This window comes from Ochotona princeps, chromosome 21 (genome assembly GCF_030435755.1).
Source record: "Ochotona princeps isolate mOchPri1 chromosome 21, mOchPri1.hap1, whole genome shotgun sequence".
Taxonomy (NCBI): Eukaryota; Metazoa; Chordata; class Mammalia; order Lagomorpha; family Ochotonidae; genus Ochotona; species Ochotona princeps.
This window is the reverse complement of record NC_080852.1, coordinates 25,575,933-25,597,896: the sequence shown is the minus strand read 5'-3', so window position 1 is coordinate 25,597,896 and position 21,964 is coordinate 25,575,933. Positions and strand designations below refer to the sequence as shown.

General features: G+C 38.2%; 1 protein-coding gene across 8 annotated transcripts in view; it reads left to right on the top strand.

Annotated features, from left to right (window-relative positions):
- The window catches only part of DOCK3 (dedicator of cytokinesis 3), a 279,756-nt gene that overhangs the window by 74,305 nt on the left and 183,487 nt on the right, over positions 1–21,964 (top strand). For all 8 annotated transcript variants that reach the window (XR_009247405.1, XM_058679068.1, XM_058679069.1 and 5 more), the window contains exon 5: positions 11,690–11,786. Coding sequence is in view for 7 of the 8 variants with exons in the window: in XM_058679068.1 (XP_058535051.1) it covers positions 11,690–11,786 (97 nt within the window). In the remaining variant the exon portion in view is untranslated. The remainder of the gene's footprint in view (positions 1–11,689; positions 11,787–21,964) is intronic.

The window sequence follows — 21,964 nt, the reverse complement described above, 5'->3', positions numbered from 1 at the left end:
TGCCTGCCCACCAGAGTCCCAAGCTCCTGGCACATGTGCTGGCCTGGTGCCTTATCCCTCCACACACCCCAAATTTAGGCCCACCCATTGAAGTTCTTCAGGCCTGGTCCACAAGCACACCAGGACAATGTGCTGACCTGGGGCTCTCCCTTCCATGCTCCTCACCTCACCCAGGACCAAGCACATGGGAAAATCCTCTAGTTTGCTCCACCTGCCTAGACGTGAGCTCCCAAGTTCCCATATGCCCACTGGTGCTATGTCCCTAGCTCTCCCCTAACCCAAGCCCACATCCTCAGGTCCCCACGGGCCGCCCACCACCCCCCAGCTGGCTCACTGACATGAGAGAAGCTTATTAATTTTATTAAAAATTAATTAATTAATTTTATGATAGTTCTCAAGGCTCTGGGATTTCTCATCCCTCTCTTGGCCCCTCCCCCACTAATTTTCCCTATTGTATTGTAATAGTTTTATGAGGCTTTTTGGGGGTGGGGCTCAAACTTTAGTGGGGACAAGTTTTTAGGGGCTCAAGGGCTTGAGCCATATCCTGCTGCTGTCTTGTGCTACAGGCAGATTGCTGGATTGGAAGTGGGGTAGCAAGCACTAGATCTGGGACCTATATGGGATGCCATTGCTGAATGCAAAGAATTAGCCTGCTATGCTATAATATTGGTCCTTTTCTTTCTCCTTTCTAAAGTCTCTCTTTCAAAAAATTGTTTAATTTTATTGGAAAGGCAGATATACAGATAGGAAGAGAGACAGAGAGAAAGATCTTCCATCTGCTGTTCACTCCCCAAAGGGGCCACAATGACCAGAGCAGAGCCACTGCGAAGCCAGGAGCCAGGAGCTTCTTCTGGATCTCTCACATGGGTAAAGGTCCCACAACCTTGGGCCACACTTGACTGCTTTCCCAGCCCACAAACAGGGAGCTGGAAGGAAAGTGGAACAGTGAAGTTATATGAACTGGCACCCGTATGGGATGCTGGTGCATGCAAGGCAAGGACTTTCACTAGTAGACTATTGTGCTGGGCCCAACTTCGTGGATTTCAGCTTCCATATTTGAGAAAAGTTTTCAGTCTTGTTTATTTTAAAAATTTTCTATCTCCTTTTTCTGCTATTCTTCTAAACCCTCTAATAATCTAATAATGTGAATATTATTTCTTTGAATTTTATTCCTTAACTCCATAACTCCGATACGCTTTCTTCCAAGTGGCCTGTCTGATAGTTTACATAATTTTTTCTACTTGAGCAAGTCTATTGTTGATGCTGTGTATTGCATCTTTTCAGTTCAGTTGTATCTTCCTTAATATCAGAGGATTTTTTTTTGTTTCTGTTTGGCGATTTTTTATTGAAACTCTCATTTTGTTCATGTGATGTTTTCTTTTTAAGATATATTTATTTATTCTCTGGAAAGGCAGATTGACAGAGAGAAGTAGAGACAGAAAGATCTTCAATCTGCTGGTTCACTCCCCTCACGTGGCTGCAATGGCCAAAGTTAAACTTATCTGAAGCCAGGAGGCTGGAGCTTCTTCCAGGTCTCCCTGGCAGGTACAGGGTACCAAGACTTTGGGCCATCCTCTACTGCTTTTTCAGTCTACAAGCAGGTAGCTGGATGGGAAGAGGAGCAACCAGCACATGAACAGGCACCCATATGGGATTCCAGCCTGTGCAAGGTGAGGATTTAATTGAGTCACCACTCCAGGCCCCTGTTTTTTATTATATTGAATTGTCTTTATTTGCTTTCTTTTATTAATCAACTTCCTTAAAACAATCATTTTGAATTATCAGGTAACTCGTAAGTCTTCATTTGTTTGGTTTGGTTACTGGAATATTTGATGTTCCTTTGATGTCATGTTTCCTTGAAATCTTACATTGCTGTCTTTGTATTGGAAGATGCAGTCACTTTAACTGAACCATTACAGGAGAGAAATTGCTCACAAATAGCTTTGCTAGGGATTCAAGGTTCTTTCAGAATTTTTCTGTGGATGTACCAAACCATACCCCTTATTCATTGAGAACTCTTAAATGTCTCCATTCTTTTTTTTTTTTTAAAGATTTATTCATTTTATTACAGCCAGATATACACAGAGGAGGAGAGACAGAGAGGAAGATCCTCCATCCGATGATTCACTCCCCAAGTGAGCCACAACGGGCCAATGCACGCCGATCCGAAGCCGGGAACCTGGAACCTCTTCCAGGTCTCCCACGCGGGTGCAGTGTCCCAATGCATCGGGCCGTCCTCAACTGCCTTCCCAGGCCACAAGCAGGGAGCTGGATGGGAAGTGGAGCTGCCGGGATTAGAACCGGCGCCCATATGGGATCCCGGGGCTTTCAAGGCGAGGACTTTAGCCACTAGGCCACGCTGGGCCCAATGTCTCCATTCTTAAAATAGGTGCCCTTTTTGATTCTACAAAGCCCAACAGGACCCCCAAGAGTTTTGTTTTTGTTTTCCCTAGGCCAGTATTGTGAAATTTTTGAGTTTCTATTTTTCTTCTAAACCCTTAGAGTCATACTACCTGGTCATGGAAGACAGTTGAATTCAGTCTTGGGTTAATTATTGGAGAGCTGTCTTGTGGTAGGGGGTGGCTTGTGAAGAATTTGAAGTGCTAGTGGCCTGGTTATGAAGGGGACTCACAGATGATGTGTTTTCCTGTTGGTGAGCTTCCTGAGAGAGTCTGTAGAAGTCATTCACAGAAGTTATTCCTCTTTTTTCTTGGTCCCATCCCTCCCTAAACACTCAGTATTCTTGCGGTGGTGATGTAGAAGTGTACTTCTTAGATAGTATATCACACAGCTGGTTAGAGTGGGTAGGCATTCATTATGCTTTTCCCTTTGTGGGAGAAGTTGTAGGCAATCGAATTTGTTTTGGCATTGAGCTATCTTGTCTTGGCGGAAGACTGATACAGGAAAAGTAAAATTTCTACTTATCCTCTTTAATGATTTTTCTTGGATCTTTTGCTTCAGTGGTGTGCCAGAACTTCTCTTCTGGCCTCCCAAATCCCACAAAATACTTGTCAAAATCGATGTTTCTGAGTGCAGGGAAAGTTGAAACTGCTTTTTCTGCCTTCTTGCTGGTGTAATCTCTGCACATTTTGATCTTAGCAAATCTAATGTTTTTATTTTAATTGTCTTGTGAAGGTGATGGATATTGACTATGCTGTGGCATTATTCCTGGATATTTTTTAATTTGCTGGGTAGGTCACACAAATAAGAGAGTAAAACCAGAAAACAGTGTGTTATAACATACTGATTGATGTTTAGTAGTAATGCCCTGAATGATCTTTCTGTACAGTGGTGCTCTAATTATGGAAATTTTGTAAAGCAGATTCAAGTTGGTGTCTGAGAGTTGAAGAATGAAGAATCTGACTGTAATGGTGAGGAGAGGAGCCAAGCTTTATCAAGTAGACCCTAAACCGGTAGCTCAGAGGGCCTGGTATAGAGACCAAGCCACTGAAACTCCCAGCATAAGGGTATTTATAAAAACTAAATTGTTTGACAGAAGACAACATGGCTGATCAGTGTGGATGGTGTACCCTGAGTGGAGAGAGAGTGGCAGGAGAAAAGCAGGTGCTCTGCAGAGCTGGAAAAGGAAAATCACTGCTTTAGGTGGGCAGAGCTCCCAGGAGGCCTGTGAAGAGAAGGTGGAGCTGCTTGGATGAGAAAAAAACAGTTGAGAATGCCAGAGGTTGCATCCTAATAGCCCAAGAAGAGGATGAGCAAAGGCAAACTGGGAAAGCACCTCAACCTGTGGAACCTACACAAAAGGAACCTGAGCAAGTGGACTCCTGAGTAGTCCAAAGCAGCAGCACATGACAAAAAGCCATAGGACAAAGTGCTGACCCAAACACCGCTGAAAGGAGACAAAACTAAGGGGGATTTCATGGGCTGCTGCTCACTCCCAACTAAGCATAGCCACGCCTTTGGGGAGCCAGGCCTTAGAGAGTGAGCCACTGAGGAGCGAGTCAGTAGAGGGAGGGACCCAGGGACCCATCCTATATCCAGAAAATCCATATCCTAACCCCCCTGAGAGATACCAGGACCACCTGAAGGAGGCTGGCGCTCAAACCTGGGGAAGCAGAGACTGGATTAGAATCAGCTGCGGGGATCCTGGCAGGTAAGCCAGAACTAAAGGCCAAAAGTACTTGTGTAAGTGGACATTCAGACCCTGTTGTGTGGCTTCTAACACCAGAGCATGAACAGGGTGGAGGAGTGGAGTGAAGGCTGCCTTGGTAAAGACAAGTAGTGTAGGCGAGCGGGAGCACACGCTTCAAGTGGTGGGAACTGTTTGGACACACACTTAAGCAGTTGGAGCACTGCAGGAGGAAGTCAGAGAGCAGCAAGCAAACACAGGCAGATTGATGAGAGGATTGGTGCAACCCCAGGAGAGGCAGGAAGGAGCAAAGCTACTGACCTGCATGCAGCCTGGGTCACGAGTGGAGCAAGACAGAGTGCAACACAAATAATCAGGCATGCAACTCTGTCTCCACAACCGTTCTGGTGACTCAATGCCTATCCCAGTGTCTGCAGAACTAAGAGAACAGCAGCCCCACAATGTACCCAGTGCCTTAGTGGAAGCATGGCAAGGGGCTTTGCCACCAGGAAGCAAAAAAAAAAAAGGAACTCTACTTTGAAGTTCAAAGAATCCTTCCCTCCTCCTCTCTCCACCAAAAAAAAAAAAAAAAAAAAAAAAAAGGAGTATCATAAAATAAAATTGAAAAAGAAAAGAAGGAAAAAAGAAGAAAAGGGGAGTATTCCCTTGCTTCTATTTTTGATTAAGTCTCTCATCTGAAGACTCATTTGTCTCCAAGAACAGTTATCCAGTTACCAACTAGGGCAGAGCAAGGTATGATTGAAGAGCAACAATGCAGTTTAAAGTTGTGGCAGAAGGCTCCCTGGCCCCAGAGCCACTGAAACCATCAGTAAGAGAGAGATGAAGCAGACAGAAGCCTGGTTATGGCTGGGAGTGCCCAGAGGTGAGAGAGGCAACGAGGGCACCACTATCTGTAGACTGAAGAGGGACCAAAAGCATGGGAACCCGAGGCTGAAATCCCCTGGAGTGACCAGCACAAACACCCAGATATCATCCAGATGAAAAAGAAAAAAAATTGGATACAGAATGGAAACAGTAAAATCTATTCACAAATCTGGGAACAACACAATGTAAAGAGAGTTTAAAGAAAAAACCTGCAGATTTCAATGAAAGTGGGCAAGGGTAACAGAAGAATCACAAGCAACACAAATGAGGAAACCAGCTTTCCCCTCGAAGAAAACCATCTCAGTCTTAGAGTTACAGGATGAAGACCTTGAGGATCTCCTGGACAAGAAATTAAAAAAAAAATTGTGATAAAATTCTTCAGAGGCACCGAGAAAGAAAGGCAAATTTTTTTTTTATTGATTACATTGCATTATGTGACACAGTCTTATAGGCACTGGGATTACCCCGACTCCCCCTAACCCTCCCCATGGTGGATTCCTCCACCTTGTTGCATTACCACAGTTCAAATTCAGTTGAGATTCTTTCATTGCAAGCATCTACCAAGCAAAAAGTCCAACATCTTATTGTCCAGATAAGTTCAATGATTTCTTGGGGAGACCATCTCTGGTCTGAAGGTAGAGCTGGCGGAGTATCATCCCGATCAATTAAAAGCCCCGACATTACATCAGTAACAACTTATAACGTTATGGAATTAGTTGACATGTTATTGAGTAACCAATATGTTAAAAGAGAAAAAAAATGCAAGTTCTTAACCACATCCTGTGACTTCTACATTGACATTTCAATTATTAGTTTGTATACAACCGGGTTCTATACACATTAAAATGGCTATAGATTACTATTTAGCTGTCTTATGTCTATTTTCATTTTAGTATTTAGCAGTTCATAGCGTTGAAGCATGATTTTGCTGAACCTGGCTGTTTTTTGGGTAGTCTAACTCTATAACTCTAACAAGACATATGTCAACAGTTTAGGTGAAGATTTTTAGGAGGGGTGTGCAGAGAAATCTTCAATACCCCAGTGAGGAGTAACTAATCTTTGTGTCCCACCCATTGAGTTAAAAGTGCATTCCTGCTGACCGTTTCCTGTCTGTTTCTAAGCTTTCCTTGTTGTTCTCTGTCTATCTATTCTAGTTTTTTGTTTGTTTGCTTGTTTGCTTGTTTGTTTTGAGGGGTTTCTGGAGCGATCCTGATGGTCATTACAAGAGAGGGTGGAGACCCAAAGTCGGAACCAGGCAAGGACCAGACAAAGCTCCTCTCCCTAGTCCCGAAGGAAGTTTACTGTTCTGTTTCTGCAGACCGCTCAGTGCTCCTGGTAGTCGTTCCGATGACCTTGGATCCTGCAAGGCAGGATTTGGGCTTCTTCCATCCCATGTGGTAGATCCAAATGGGGGTGGGTGACCTCAGAGTTCTCGGCCTCCGAAGGCACTCCAGTTCCTCGTGGTCTCCTTGGCAGTTGGGATGAAGTCCTTGGTGTGCGTACTGATAGTCCTTGGTGAGGATCTGGGAGTCTTCAGGGTTGGGATACAAGCCTCCTCCTGTCCGCCTGCTCCACTCTAGGGTCCCCCCCTGCTCTGTGAAAGGCAAAAAACTTTTTTAAAGATTTATTCATAGGTGAGGTGGTCACAGAAGGTGGCTGGGAACTCGCATTTACTTTTAACATACTGGTTACTCATTACTATGTCAATTAATTCCATAATGATGTAAATTTTTGCTGATGGTATGTTGGAGCTTTCAATTGACTGGGATGATACTCTGCTGGCTCTGTCTTCAGACCAGAGAGGGTATACCTAAGAAGCCGTTGAACTTGACTGGACAATAAGATGCTGTACTCTATGTTTGGTATACGCTTGCAATGGGGGAATCTCAACTGAACTTGAGCTGTGGTTATGCAACAAGGTGGAGGAATCCACCATGGTGGGAGGGTTTGGGGAGGGTTGGGAGAACCCAAGTATCTATGTAACTGTGTCACATAATACAATGTAATTAATGAAGTTAAATAATAAATAATTAAAAAAAAAGATTTATTCATTTTATTACAGCCAGACATACACAGAGGAGGAGAGACAGAGAGGAAGATCTTCCCTCTGATGATTCACTCCCCAAGTGAGCCACAACGGGCCAATGCACGCTGATCCGAAGCCGGGAACCAGGAACCTCTTCCGGGTCTCCCACATGGGTGCAGTGTCCAAAAGCATTGGGCCGTCCTCAACTGCCTTCCCAGGCCATAAGCAGGGAGCTGGATGGGAAGTGGAGCTGCCAGGATTAGAACCGACATCCATATGGGATCCTGGGGCTTTCAAGGCGAGGACTTTAGCCACTAGGCCACGCTGGGTCCGAAAGGCAAAAATTTAATGAATATGTTACAAAGGAGATACAAGCTGTAAAGCAGAATCAAATTAAAATACCTGAGCTGAAGAATGCAATAGAGAAAAAAAATCCACAGTGGATAAGATTACCAATAGAATGAGGGGAAAGATGCTTGTGGCCTGGGAAAGCAGTCAAGGACGGCCCAAGGATTTGGGACACTGCACCCGCGAGGGAGATCCGGAAGAGGTTCCTGGTTCCCGGCTTCGGATCGGCGCGCACCGGCCATTGCGGCTCACTTAGGGAGTGAATCATCGGACGGAAGATCTTCCTCTCTGTCTCTCCTCCTCTCTGTATATCTGACTTTGCAACAAAAAATAAATAAATCTTAAAAAAAAAGAATGAGGGGAAAGAAAGAATTTCAGAACTTAAGGACACTTTGAGAACACTTAAGCATTCAGAAATATGGAAGAACCTAATAAAGCTAAGAAAATTATTCAAGAATTGAATGACAGCATCAAAAGATCAAATATAAGGGTGATAGGAGTTTCTGAAGATGTGGAAAGAGCAGCAGGATTGCATAATGTATTCAAATGAAATTATAAAAGAGAACTTCCCAAACATTAGGAATGTATGGGGAAGCCAAATATAATTTGTTCATTCACAAATTCTAGGCAATCAGTACAGAGGCTGATATCAGAGTACATTGTGCTTGAGTTTGACATACTGAAAAAAAATCTTAGCAACTTCCTATTCTAATTAAAATTTCTTCTTCCAGATGTAGAATCTTCTGTTGACAGTGCTTCTAAAAAATACATTGCCAATGTAAGGAAGTGCTTATAAAAATTTAGTTCTATTGCTCCCATCCCAATTTTTTGCCAAGAGTATGAGCTAATTTGCATTACCAACAAATGGTGAAAGATGAAAATAATTGGAATTTTTTTTTACAACTTACTTTATAAAAAGTGAACAAATTCTATGTATTTTACATTATAGATTTAGGAACACAGTGTTGCTTCCCATTCTACTCTCTGCTGCTCATGTTCCCCACCCTACTCCTTTATTTCCTTTAAAAAAAAAAAAAACCCACAATGGAATACTTTTATTTTACTTCCAGGTGACAAGTTTTGCATCCATTTTGTTGCAGAAGACAAAATTTATTCTTTGTTATGGTGGAATGGTATATTCCATAGTGTATACACACACATACCTCATTTTCTTTATCCAGTCAGCAGTTGATGGACACCTTAGTTAATTTCACATCTTAACTGTTGGGAATGGTTCTGCAGTAGACATGGTTGTAAAATAATTGTTTCCAGAAGTAGCATGTCTGGATAATATGGTAGATGTATTTTGAAATGTCTAAGTACTTGAGCCATGCTGTCTTCCATAATGGCTTTACTAGTTTACATTACTGCCAATAGTGTATTTAAATTAGCTCCCCCCACATCTTCACCAGTATTTATTGTTTTTTTATTTTCAGATGATAGACATTCTAACTGGAATGAAGTGAAACCTCATTGTGTTTTTTTATTTGACTTTCCCTGATGAATTGCCATCCTGAACATTTTTCAGATTTCTACTGACCATTTATATTTGACTCTTTGAAAGTTGCCTGTTCATATCCTTTGCCCATTTCTCAAGTGGATTATGTGTTTTGTTGTTGAACATTTTGAATTCTTTATAGATCAAGCATATAAATCATCTGTCAGTTATTTCCTCTCATTCTATTGGTTTCCTTTCAGTTTATTTATTTATTTTTAATTATTATTATCATTTCATGATACAGATCCATAGGCCCTGAGATTTCCCCTACTCCCTCTCCAAATTCCTCCCCTCCAATCCCCCATATCATTACAACAGCATAGTTCCTCAAAAACCATCATAAGTCCATCTTTGTGGGCATGGACAATGGCAGAGAGTCCAGCATCACATTGTCAAGACACATTTAAGAGTTTCACTGGGAGTCCATCCTCGATCCAGAAGTAGGGATGCACACTGCACCTTATCCTCACATGAGGACATGTCAGCCTCCACTACAAAGTCACTAAATTGCCCCAAGTGAAAAGCCACAACAATATCAACAGCAGGAAGGAAAACAGAAGTTTAAATGCTATGAAGTTAAATATGCCACTGGATATGATTGCTTCCATTACACAGTTACTATACATCCCCTTAAATGAAAAGCCACAAAACAGAAATCAACAACAGGAAGAAAAATAGAACTTTACATTGCCATGGAGCTAAATAATATGCTACTGAATGACCAATGTGTTGCTGAAGAAATAAAAAAAAAAGAAAATCAAGAACCTTCTTGAAGAAAATGATGCTACTGTATGATTCATGAGTCAGTGAAGAATTTAATGAGGAAAAAATGGTGCTTTGAGGAAATGAAAATTAAAACAAAATCATCAGAATCCATGAGATTAAGTTTCCACTGATCTTTGTAGATGAGATGTTTCTCCTGTAGGCAACAAATAGATGTGTCAGTGTTACTATTTCCAGTGTGACGTATTCCTCAAATTCCTGCATGTGCTTCTCTTTGTTTATATATGTGCTGCCGAAGCAAGCACTCTTCTTTTTGTTAATAAGGAGCTTTATAACAAGTGTTTTGAATTCTGTATCCCCATTTTCTCACTGTATTTCTCAGTTAACTCTGAGGTTGGCAAAGGCTTTTGTTCCTTTGAAGGGGAGTCTTCAGTAATTTTCGTTGTGCCTTTGTCCCTTCTTTTGCTCTTGGTCATTGTACTTCTGGTTAGCAGATTCTTCTGGATTGTGCTAAGAATTGTTCCTTTTAAGTCCAATCTGTGTAAGATTTATTAAAATCATTAAAATATGTTGTATTTTATCAAATGCTTTCTCTGCACCTACTCAGATAATGATTCTTTATTCAGCTTACGAATGTGATACATCATACATTTGTGTTGAATCATAGGAGGGATAAATCCCACCTGGTCCAAATCTTTCTTATGTATTGTTGGATTCATTTAGCTAATATTTTGTTTGGGATGTTTGCATCTGTGTTCATCAGGGATATCGGTCTATACTTGCTTTTGTTGTACAGTTTTCTGGTTTTGGAATTAAGGTCTTGCTGACCTCATAGAAGGAATTTGGGAGAATTTCCTACTTCTCAGTTGTTTTGAATTGTGTGTGAAAAAATTGGAATTAGTTTTTGAAATGTTTCAGCTGTGAAGCCATCTGGTCCTGGGCTTCACTTTGTTAGAGGGTTGTTGTTATTGACTTAATCTCCATCTCAGTTATTGGTCTAATTAGGTTTCCTAAGTCATCATGTCTAGATTTGATAGATTGTTTTTGTCCAGAAATCTATGCATTTCTCTAGATTTTTCCAGTGTGTTGACATATCGTTGGTATTAATTCCTGATGATTCTTTTTATTTTTGTGGAGTCATTGAAAGAGGCCTTCAGCAGTGATACTCTTTTTTTCCTTGAAGAAGAAAGTTTATTACTTAAAGATAATGGCCTAGCGGCTAAAGTCCTCGCCTTGAAAGCCCAGGGATCCCATATGGATGCCGGTTCTAATCCCGGCAGCTCCACTTGCCATCCAGCTCCCTGCTTGTGGCCTGGGAAAGCAGTTGAGGACGGCCCAATGCATTGGGACCCTGCACCCATGTGGGAGACCCGGAAGAGGTTCCAGGTTCTCGGCTTTGGATCGGCGTGCATTGGCCCGTTGTGGCTCACTTGGGGAGTGAATCATCGGAGGGAAGATCTTCCTCTCTGTCTCTCCTCCTCTGTGTATATCTGGCTGTAATAAAAATGAATAAATCTTTATAAAAAAAAATTTCATCTTGGGCCCAGTGTGGTGGCCTAGCGGCTAAATTCCTTGCCTTGCATGCGCTGGAATCGCATATGGGTGCTGGTTCTAATCCCAGCCACTCCACTTCCCATCCAGCTCTCTCTTGCAGCGTAGAAAAGCAATCGAGGATGGCCCAAAGCCTTGTGACCCTGCACCACGTGGGAGACCCAGAAGAAGATGCTGGCTCCTGACTTCGTATTGGCTCAGCTCCAGTTGTTGCAGCCGCTTGGGGAGTGAACCATCAGACAGAAGATCTTCCTCTCTGTCTCTCCTGCTCTCTGTATATCTGCCTTTCCAATAAAAATAAATAAATCTTGAAAAATGTATGTGTTACAGGCATCATTTCTAAGCAACAAAATAGCACTTATAAATGCCACATGTTTTTATATTATATTGATCACTGTTGATTAATTACACTATTGTAGAATATCACAGCAAAACTTCTTTGATTACATAGATGTATTTTTTTAATAACTTATAAATTTTAAGTTGAATTACATTGAAAAAGGCAGCACATAATATCCTGTGATTTTTCCCCACAAGATAATGTGGCTGTCTGTTTTGGCTTTGTTTCTAGGCAGTATGAAACTGTGGTTCCACTTGAAGATTCTATTGTGACTGAAGTCACAGCAACTCTGCAAGAATGGGCCAGTCTGTGGAAACAATTGTATGTGGTAAGTAAATGATTACTAGTTTCCTGAGTTATTAAAATTCCATTCTATCACTTCGCTACCCTGCTCCCCCCAAATCAGCTTTTTTAGATATAATTTTAATTCACTCTATATTCACAGGCTTGATTTGACAAGTAAAAAGTGGGAGGGCCACAGTTCCACAGAGTACAAATATGGGCTAAAAATGGAAATTATATCCCAATGTAACTTTTATAAAAATCCCTCAACAGAAATTATAAAAAATTTTGAAATCTGTGAAAAGAGAAAATCACAGCAAAGAAGTAGACAATATAAAGAATTAAGTAAACATTTTAGACTTGAAAAGTCTATTCTACTTGAAAAGTAGAATAACAAAAAATTTTAAAAATGTTATTTAGGGTTGATAGAATTGAAATGTTAGAGATATGAAGTAGTCAACCTTGAATATAGATCAGGAGAAATATTCAAATATGAGTCATGTTGAAATGATAAACTGATTTTTTTTTGCTTTAGTTACTAAATTTTAGGGGGAAAAAGCTGTAACATAATATCTAGCCTTGTAGTCTGGGAGTATGAAGTTCATCTAAGGAAGTAGTTGAGGAAATAAGAGCTAAAAGCTCAATTTGACAAAAGAAAACAAAAGCTACAGATTTAAGATACTGAATTAATTCCAAGCAGGATATACCCAAAGAAATCTATAACCAAACATGATTTTTATTTTCAGAAAGTTAAATTTCTGAAAAGGAAAGAAATCTTGTAGTGACTAGAGCACATTGACAGATTACCTGTGGGGAAGTGCAGTTTTAATGATAGTAAGTTTTTGTTTGTTTGTTTATTTTTAAATTTATTTTTACTTCAAAGGCAGATTTACAGAGAGAAAAGATACAGAGAGAAAGACCTTCCCATATGCTTGTTCACTCCCTGAATGTCTGCAGTGGCCGGAGTTAAGCTAATCCAAAGCCAGGTGCCAGGCTCTAGGAGCTTCCTCCATATCTCCCAGATCGGTGCAGGGTTTCAAGGCTTTGGGCCATCCTCCTCTGCCCTCCCAAGCCGGAAGAAGGAACTGGATGGGAAGTGGAGCAGCTGGGATATGAATCAGCACCCATATGGGATCTCAGATTTAGCCATTAGGCTATATTGCACCAGGCCCTAATGACAAATTTTTCATTAGAAACTGTGAATACAAAAATGACTCACAGTTTTCAACTCAGGTAGGGGGAAGGTGGGGAGGAACCTGATAGACTCCCAGAATTATGTAACCCTCCGAAGATACTTTTAGAATGAATGAGAAATCAGTATCTATTTGAAAAAGAAAGTCTGTGTAACTTTGTTATAGGAAGATTGTTTCTAAAAGAATGCATTATATAAAGTCTCTTAGAGAAAAAATAATTAGTAATAAAAGGACAACTGAAATATTATAAATGGAGAAAGCAATGGAAAGGGTAGATTAACTTTTCTCCTCAGCTTTAAAAACTGTGTTTGATGTTACATAGCAAAAATTAGAATATTAATTTGATTTTTTAGTACTTGTAGAGTTAACAGTTAAGAAAATAATACTATAAAGTCAGGACAGAAAGGAACATGAATTGTAGAGTGTCTACATATAATGCCACAAGATTTAAAATATTGATAATAGTGGTGATATGAAAGACCGGGGAAGGCCAAAACTTTTGAAAATGAACAAAATTGATGGAACCAATTTAACGGTTACTGTAGTTACTGTAACTACAGTAGTCAAGACAGGTTGGTACTGGCAGAGGAATAGTTACTTAGACTAAGGATCCAGAATAGAGAGTTCATATATAGATCCATACAGTATGGGAAACTGACTTTTGACAAAAATGCAAAAGCAATTAAGGAGAGGAAAGATGGTCTGTTCAACAAATGGTGTTGCAACAGTTTGACATTCATAGGCAAAGAAAAAAATAAAGAAAGTTTCCTAACCTTATCCCTCTACAAAACATTAGCTGAAATGTTCCAAGTATGAAACATAAAACTAAAACTTTTAGAAGAAAATTTAGGAGAAAATCTCCATGATCTAAGGTTAGGTAAAGAATTTTTATACATGATCCTGAAGCAGTGAGCCATAAAAGAAAACATTAATAGTTAACCTTGAATTTACTTGGACAAATGTAGTTTTGAAACAAAACTAGAAAATCAAATAACTGATTATTGTTTAATCTGTATTCTAAAAGAGATGACCTGATTTTATCTCTATGGATATTAAAGGAGAAACAGTTTTTGAAAGACCTTTAAGTCTACTGGAAACAACTTCCATATGGGTAATCTATATTTTTTCAAATGTAAAATTTTATGAAACTGAGATATAGATGAAAAATGATTAAATTTAGCATCTAAATTTTTTTTTTTTTTTTGGTTTGGGAAAGGAGAAGATGGGGGAATGGGAAAGGAGGGAAGCAGTGAGGGGTATTTAGAGGGAGAGAGAGAGAGAATGAGCACATACTTCTGTTTATGTATTCTACAAATGCCTACAATGAGTAGGGCTGTGGTGGATGGAAGCCTGGAACCAGGAACTCAGCCCAGGCCTTCCACATTGCTGACACCATCTCAGTTATTTGAGGCATCACCACAACCTTCCAGGGTATTCACTAGTAGGAGCTGGAAGTCAGAGACAGTGCTCCAACCCAGGGTCTCTGATATGGGATACAGAAGTTTTAATCAGACTTCACCTTTAGGGGAAAAACCTGCCCTGAAATTCAACATTTAAAGTAAAATGTCCTGAAGGTATAAAATACATGCTGGGGTTCCAAAGTATGAAAAAATGAATGGGAAATATCTCATTGATACTTGTTTTCTGTTGATTACATGTTGAAATGATGATATTTTGTGTGATAAGGTTGCAGAAAATGTATTTTTAGTATTTAATAAGTGATGTAATAAGAACATACTTAGCTGTTTAAACTAGCAAATACTTTATAAAAGTAAAAACAAATAAAATTCTTAGAGAAAATTATTTAGCAGCTCTTTAAAAAAATTCAATGTTAAAAGCAGGACCATACAGAATGTAGAAGGATCAGTGGTTCCTGGGGGTTTTAGATTAGGTGAGAAGATAAGTAGGTAGAAGATTTTTAGAGCCTTGAAAGTATTATCATGTTGGAATCATATGACCATTCATTTTTAGAAACCAATAGAATGTCCCACATCAAGAGTGAACTCTAAGGTAAACTGGGCTTTGGATGATTATATAGTGTCAGTGTGTGTTTATCAGTTGTGGCAAATGTACCACCCCAGTGAGGCCAAGTGTGTCTGAAGGTAGAAAATATGTGGTAAATCTTTGTATGTTTATTTAAATTTTGCTGTGAAATCCAAAATTCCTCTTTAAAAAGCTGTTTTAATTAATGTTATTCATTTGTTTATATGTATTTTAAAGTAACTCTAAATTTAGGTTAAGAAGACACAAATTTTCTAATATTTGGATTTAACATGTAACTGTTAATATTCTGTGTGTAAAAGTTGAGTCTAAATATTAATGTTTGACAACTTCTTAAGTTGTTATTCATATTGTCATATCAATATGAAATAGGAACTGTGCTCATTTTCTAGAGTAATATTAAAGTTTTTTACTTTCCTGTCAGAAAAATAAGTCAGGAGGAACTCCATTAATAGGGAGGAGAATTTTATTAAAGAATGATATTTTTCATATAAATGTTAACTCAAGAATAATTGATAAGGAATTAACTAATTTCATAATGATAAAGATACAGTTATGCATCACATTGTAAGGCAGATATGCTCTAAGAAGTGTATTGCTAGTCAGTTTTTCCCCATTGTGCAGACAGTTTTTGCACATTTAGATGGCTAAATGTATCACTGGGGGTTAGAATCTTATGGTACTTCTGTTATATAGATGTACAGCATATGAAAGTAATGACTGAAACTAACATATATTGCAGGCTTACTTTGTACCTGTTCTTTATATTTTACATATCCTATCATTATAATAATTATATTCATATTACGTTGCAAACCGAGCCTTAGAAGAGATGAGAAATGTATCCAAACATAAAATCAGTGGCTGTCCATCCTGAACTCAATTCTGGATTCATTAATCTCCATGTGTTTATTAACTATGAAGAGACTTCAGAAAAGTTAATGGAAAATGGAGTATTACAGTTCATATCCAGTCATGATTCCTTCATTGAGCATGTACTATGCATAGAGTCCAGTCTCTTATTGTCCAGATAAATTCAATGCTTTCCTTGGAAGACCATCCCTGGTCTGAAAGTAGAGCTGGCAGAATATCATCCCCTCCAATGAAAAGCCGTAACATAACATCAGCAACAATCAACAACATGGGGGGAGGGGATAGGGAAGGGTTGGGGGAATCCCAGAACCTATGAAACTGTCATAAAACGAAAAAAAAAAAGTTAATGGAAAATGAAATTAAAAGATAAATTTATTTTGTTGCAAAAATCCATTTATAATTAAAAAAGCATATTCATGAATTTTTGAAAAACTCCTTGTTCCTTTTTTTCTCTCTTATTTATTCTTTGAATACATCTGGTGTATAATTTATTATGATTTTAGTGGTTGCTTATTGCTGTCTTCTGGTAGGGAAACTGTGCTAAGATGAAACTTACACTATCTGAGAATGACTTCATCCTCAATTAAGATAATAGTGTCTTAAAGTAGACATTTCTTGGTTTTTAAGTAAGCACAGATGGTCTAGGTTTGGTATGGGAGCTCTGCATTCATCAAGGCCTCAGGCTTATTCTGTCCTCTTGCTCTACATCCTTATTACCACACTTCCACCGGGTAGCCCCATGTGGTTAAAGCTGCATATGCACATCTACATTCTAGACAAAAGAAAAGAGAAAAGAAAGAAAGAAAAAAAGACATACTCTTGATCCTTTAAAGAAAACTTAGGTGTTAATACAACTTTTTTTGCCCACTTTTTGTTGGTTAAAACTAAACCCAAAATAGCTTCTAAATGAAACAGAGGCCGGATAGTGGTCTTTATTCTAGTAATTTATTTTTGTACAGATAATGCATATAAATCAGTAAGAAGACTCCTGATAATTAGCAAAGATACAAGCAAGTCATTCACTAGACGTTAGCAGTGTTCGTTTTTATGTGCAAATTAAATCAGTCAGAAATAAAGTCTTCAATTTAACAGACAAGAAAGTAGAATTTATACTCTGCCACTGAAATCTGTTGAAATAACTTTCTCCATTCTTTGATGAGGATGTTAAATTCTGATTAGTGTATTTGGAAAAGCCTTGAAAAATATCCGACCCTCGTGATTCTAATTTTGGAAATTCATTTTACAATGATAATGTTAGAGGTAGGTGTTTGGCATATATAGTTAATTTACTGCTTGAAATGCCTGCATTCTATATAGGAGTTGAGTCTTGGCTCCACTTCCAATTCCACATTCCTGCTGTTGGAGGCAACAGATGAAGACTCAGATGGTTGAGTCTCCACCAGTACATGGGAGACCTGTATTGAGTTGGTGATTCCTGGCTTCAGTCCCAGATGGGTCATTGCTGGCATATAGGGAGTGAACCAGCAGATGTGAACTTTTTCTGTGTATGTATATGTTTCTCTGAATGTAAAATAAATAAATAAATAAATAAATAAATAATGCTACTATAGGGATACAATTCTTTATTTCATAAATATGTTCATTGTGGCACTATATGCAATTGCAGAAAATAAATTTGCTTTCTGAAATGTTCCATTAGTGGTCCAGTTAAGACATAGAAGAGTTAGTGCCTAAATTTAAAGAGCTATTAGAAAAAATTTGAAGTTTGTTACAGAATAAAGTCAAAATTATGTAGAGTATGTATAAAGTATTATTTTGCCTTTATTTTGAAAATACATTTGGAAAAGGTCAAAGAAAAATTCTAAAATATTAATAGAGGTTATGTGAGACACTAAAATACCATATGTTCTCTCTTTTTTTTTCTCTGTCTTTAAAAGTTTCAGTTGTGAGTATACTTTTAATGGAAAAACAAAACTTTGCTTTACACACTGAACACAAAGGATGGTGATGTGAAATACTGTTTCTAATATTGAGTGATTAAGTAGTATGCACAAGACTTTAAGATAAGGAATTTTACTGCTAAATTTGCTATGTGTAGCTTTTATTGTATCATCAACTAGGGTTTTGGACTTGACCTTGAGTCTATCACCTTCTGCTAGGCTTGTTAATTGGTCTTAGTTTTTTATGCGATAAGTGGTCTACTTCAAAGAGCTTGTAAGAGATCAATTAAAATATTACAATTCTTCTAAGTTGTCAAGGAATGTTGATTGTATTATCCTGTTTGTTGGTATGAATGTATGTCTCTCCAGATAGGCATAATTTATATATTTGCTAATATAGATGATACTTAAAGTGAAAGCAATTTCATCATATAAGAAATTTGAATATAGAAATATATGTGAACAATGAAATGGACCTCATTTGTATAAAGGTATATGTGGACAAGAATATATGTATGTTTGTGTGTGTGTGATTGTGTATGTATGTGTAAAATTATTATCTTAGCCAAGATAGGTGAATTTCATCCCTTTGAAGATTAAACCTATAATCTCCCTATCAATTTTGAAGTGAAGATGATTACAAGGTAATCATCATTTATGGAAAATGATAATATCATTGTGCATTTCTAACAAAACAAGATTGTCAAATTTTAAATATTTATGCTCCAAATACTATTCTTTAATCAAAAGCTCATTAGATGTTATATGTAAACATTATATTTCTCCCTTTGCCAAAGTAACAATTCACGCCTGCTATTGCGGCTACAGAAAGGATTTATTACTTCAAGTAATTGTTATTCCTCATTTTAAGAATTATTACAGCAATGAGAGAAAAGAAATTTTCCAGAAACCAGGAAATATTCATCAAAAAGCTATATAGTTGATTGTAGTTCTGCCAAATTGAATGAGTCATTTTGGTAAGTTTATTAGAATATTCTATTAATGTTATATTATAGACTAAACAGTAAAGATATGTGTGTTTGAGTTAATTTCGAAAGGAAATTCACCAATTTCCTTTAAAATGTATAGTTGGAAATTTTATAAAATACATTTGGGTCTTTCACCTTGGTGCTGGAACTCAAGATGTTGGGCCATCTGCTGCTGCTTTCCAAGGATCTGTATGATGAAATTTATCATTTTAGTTTCCTTTTCCTTTGTGATAGAACATAACTTATTGTTGGATCATGTTAGCTAGTATTTTGTTGAGGATCTTTGCATTTGTGTTCATCAGTATATCAGTCTGTAGTTCTGTTTTTCCATTATATTTCTATCTAGCTTGGTATTAGGGTGATATTGGCTTCATCCAATGAGTTTGGAAGGATTGCCTGCCTTTATGTTGCTTGGAATAACTTGTGGAGGACTGGGTAAATTCTTCTTGAAACATTTGGTAGAATTCTGCAGTGAAGCCATCTGTTCCAGGGAGGGATTTAATTTTCTTCATTGGGAGGGATTTAATTACTGATTTATCTCAGTCCTTGTTATAGTTCTATTTAGATTATTAATTACTTGCTCTGATGATACCGGTAACAAATTGAGGTTGATGTATGAGCATAGTCGCCGAAACCTTGGGGTTCCTTGAATATGCTGGAGACTGTCGGGAAAAAATAGATTATTAATTGCCTCATGATTAAATTTTCATAGATTGTATGTGTAGAAAAATCTGTCAGTTTCTTGTAGGTCTTCTGATTTTTTGGCAAGAAGTTGCTTGTAATAGTTTCAAATAATTCTGTGTATGTCCAAAGTATCTGTTGTATTTCCTTTTTCATCTTTGATCCTATTAGTTCCTGTCTTCCTTCTTTTTTGGATTAGTTGGGCTAGTGGGGAATCTATTTTGTTTATTTTCTCAAAGAACCAGTTCTTTGGTTCATTGATTGTAGGGATTGTTTTTGGTCTCTAGTTTATTTCTTCCCTTATTTTGTTTTTTTCTTTTTTGCTGCTAATCTTGGGATTGCTTTGTTGCTGTTTTTCTAGCTCCTTCAAATGGTATGGTTTGTTCAATTCCTTGGTGCTTTTCTAATTTCTTAACATAGGCATTGATTGAGATTAACTTTCCTCTTAACACTGATATGTTGTGTTGGTGCCTTCATTTGTTTCAGGCGATTTTTTTTTTTAATTTCCCCATTGATTTCCTCTACAATCCATTTTTCATTTAGTAGTATTTTATTCAGTCTCCAGGTCTTTGCATGTCTTCTGGAGGTATTCTGACCTATTGGTCTCCAGTTTTACTCCATGATGGTCTGTGAAGATGCATGGCTTTTTTTTGTGTGTGTGTGGCTTATAATGTGGTCAGTCCTAGAGAAAATTCCATGTACTGTTGAAAAAAAGAAGTGTGTTTCCTGTGGGATTGAAAGATTCTGTGGATATCAAATCAGTCCATTTGTTGTAGTATCTGGGTGAGCTCTGCTTTTCCCTTGCTGAATTTCTGTTCCATCATTCTGCCCATTGAGATTAATGATGATATTAAGGTCCACCATTATTATTGTATTGGAGTCTCTTTCTCCTCTTAAGTCAATATTTGTTTCACGTAGCTAAGTATTCTGGTATTTGGTGCGTATGCACTTATTATGGTTATCTCTTGCTGGGTGGGTCCTTTGATCATTTTGTGGTGTCCTTCTTCTCCTTTAATATTTTTCATGTGAAAGCCTATATTATCTGATATAAGTATGGCTATGCTAGCTTGTTTTTCCTTATTATTAGCCTAGAATATCTTTTTCAGTCCTTTCACTTTAAGTTTCTGTGTGTAATTTTTGATGAGATGTGTCTTCTCTAGGCCATGGATAGGTGGGTTTTGTTTTTTGATCCAGTCCACTAACATGACATTTGATTGACGAGTAAGCATTTACGTTCTGGGTTAATATGAATAGATAGGAATAAGGATCTTTTCCTTATGTTTGACCGAAGAGAACTGATCATTATGTGTCATGGTGAAGATTACCTTTGGTCAATCCTATTGGGAGTTCTGTGCCCTTCCTGGATGTTGTATCCCAATTCTTTCTTTATATTAGGGAGATTTTTGTTTATTATTTCATTGAATACATCTTTAAACGCAGTTTCTCTTTCTGCGTCTTTTGGAATTCCCATAACTCATATATTTGGCCTTTGATAGTGTCTCTTAATTGTTGGATACTTTTTTTTTTCAGCTTGACTCAGTTCTTCTTCCAGCTTTTTGATTATTTTCCCTATTGTGGCAAGAAGTATCTTCCATTTTTGAGATTCTTTCTTCTGCTGTACTCATTCTATTGAGATTTTCCACTGAAATTTCATTTCACACAATTTCCATTGTGTTCTTAATCTCTAACATATCATCTTTCATTTGACTCATTGTTGCTATTTCCTGTATAACATATTCCTTAAATTCCTTGAATTCCTCATTGTTGATAAGAATGTGCTTCTCATTGTTGATATAAGAAGCTTTATAATAAGTTTTTAAAATTTTTTATCCCCTGTTTTCTTGATGTCTTCCTCAGTTGACTCCTAGGTTGACAAAGACTTTTGCTTCATTATGGGAGAGGCATCAGTAGGATTGATTGTGCCTCTGTCTTCTTTTGTTCTTTCTTGGTCATTATACTTCTGGTTAGCAAATTCCTCTCCTTAGGGCTGGTTTCTAAGCTGTGTTGCCCACTGGTTCAATTTTATTGATTGTGTTTGATATCCAGTTCTTCATTTGCAGTCACTTGTGCCACTTCCTCCAGCAAGTTTCAGTCCTGGGTTCTTGTGCGAGGCGTCTCCCACAGTTTTTGTAGCCTGAATTCCTGGCTCACCACTCTCCACGTCCTGTAATCTTGTGCTGTGGACCCACCATTGCCTTCACAGCTTTTCTCCCACTCCTGGGTTGAACAGTGCCTGGGATTAGGGAGATGCCAGCTGTTATAAATCACTGGGTATTCAGTCTTGCTAGAACCTTTGGCCATTAGTTCTGAGGGCTACCAGACCTATATTGGTTGGAACCCATGTGATGTCATGTTGGTACTGTTTATCTGTAGGACCAGTTCAGTATGCTGAGCCAGAATTGAGTTCACTGCTGGCTTAGCACATATGCAACTTACTGTTTTCGCTCTGGTCCTGCAGCCTTTGCCACAGTGCACAAAATGGCACCTGATGTGACACTGTTGGGGTTCTGGGTCTGCTGAGCATTACGTCTGTGGGCCACCTGGACCTATTTTGGGTGGAACCTAGAGGATGCTGAATCAATGCTG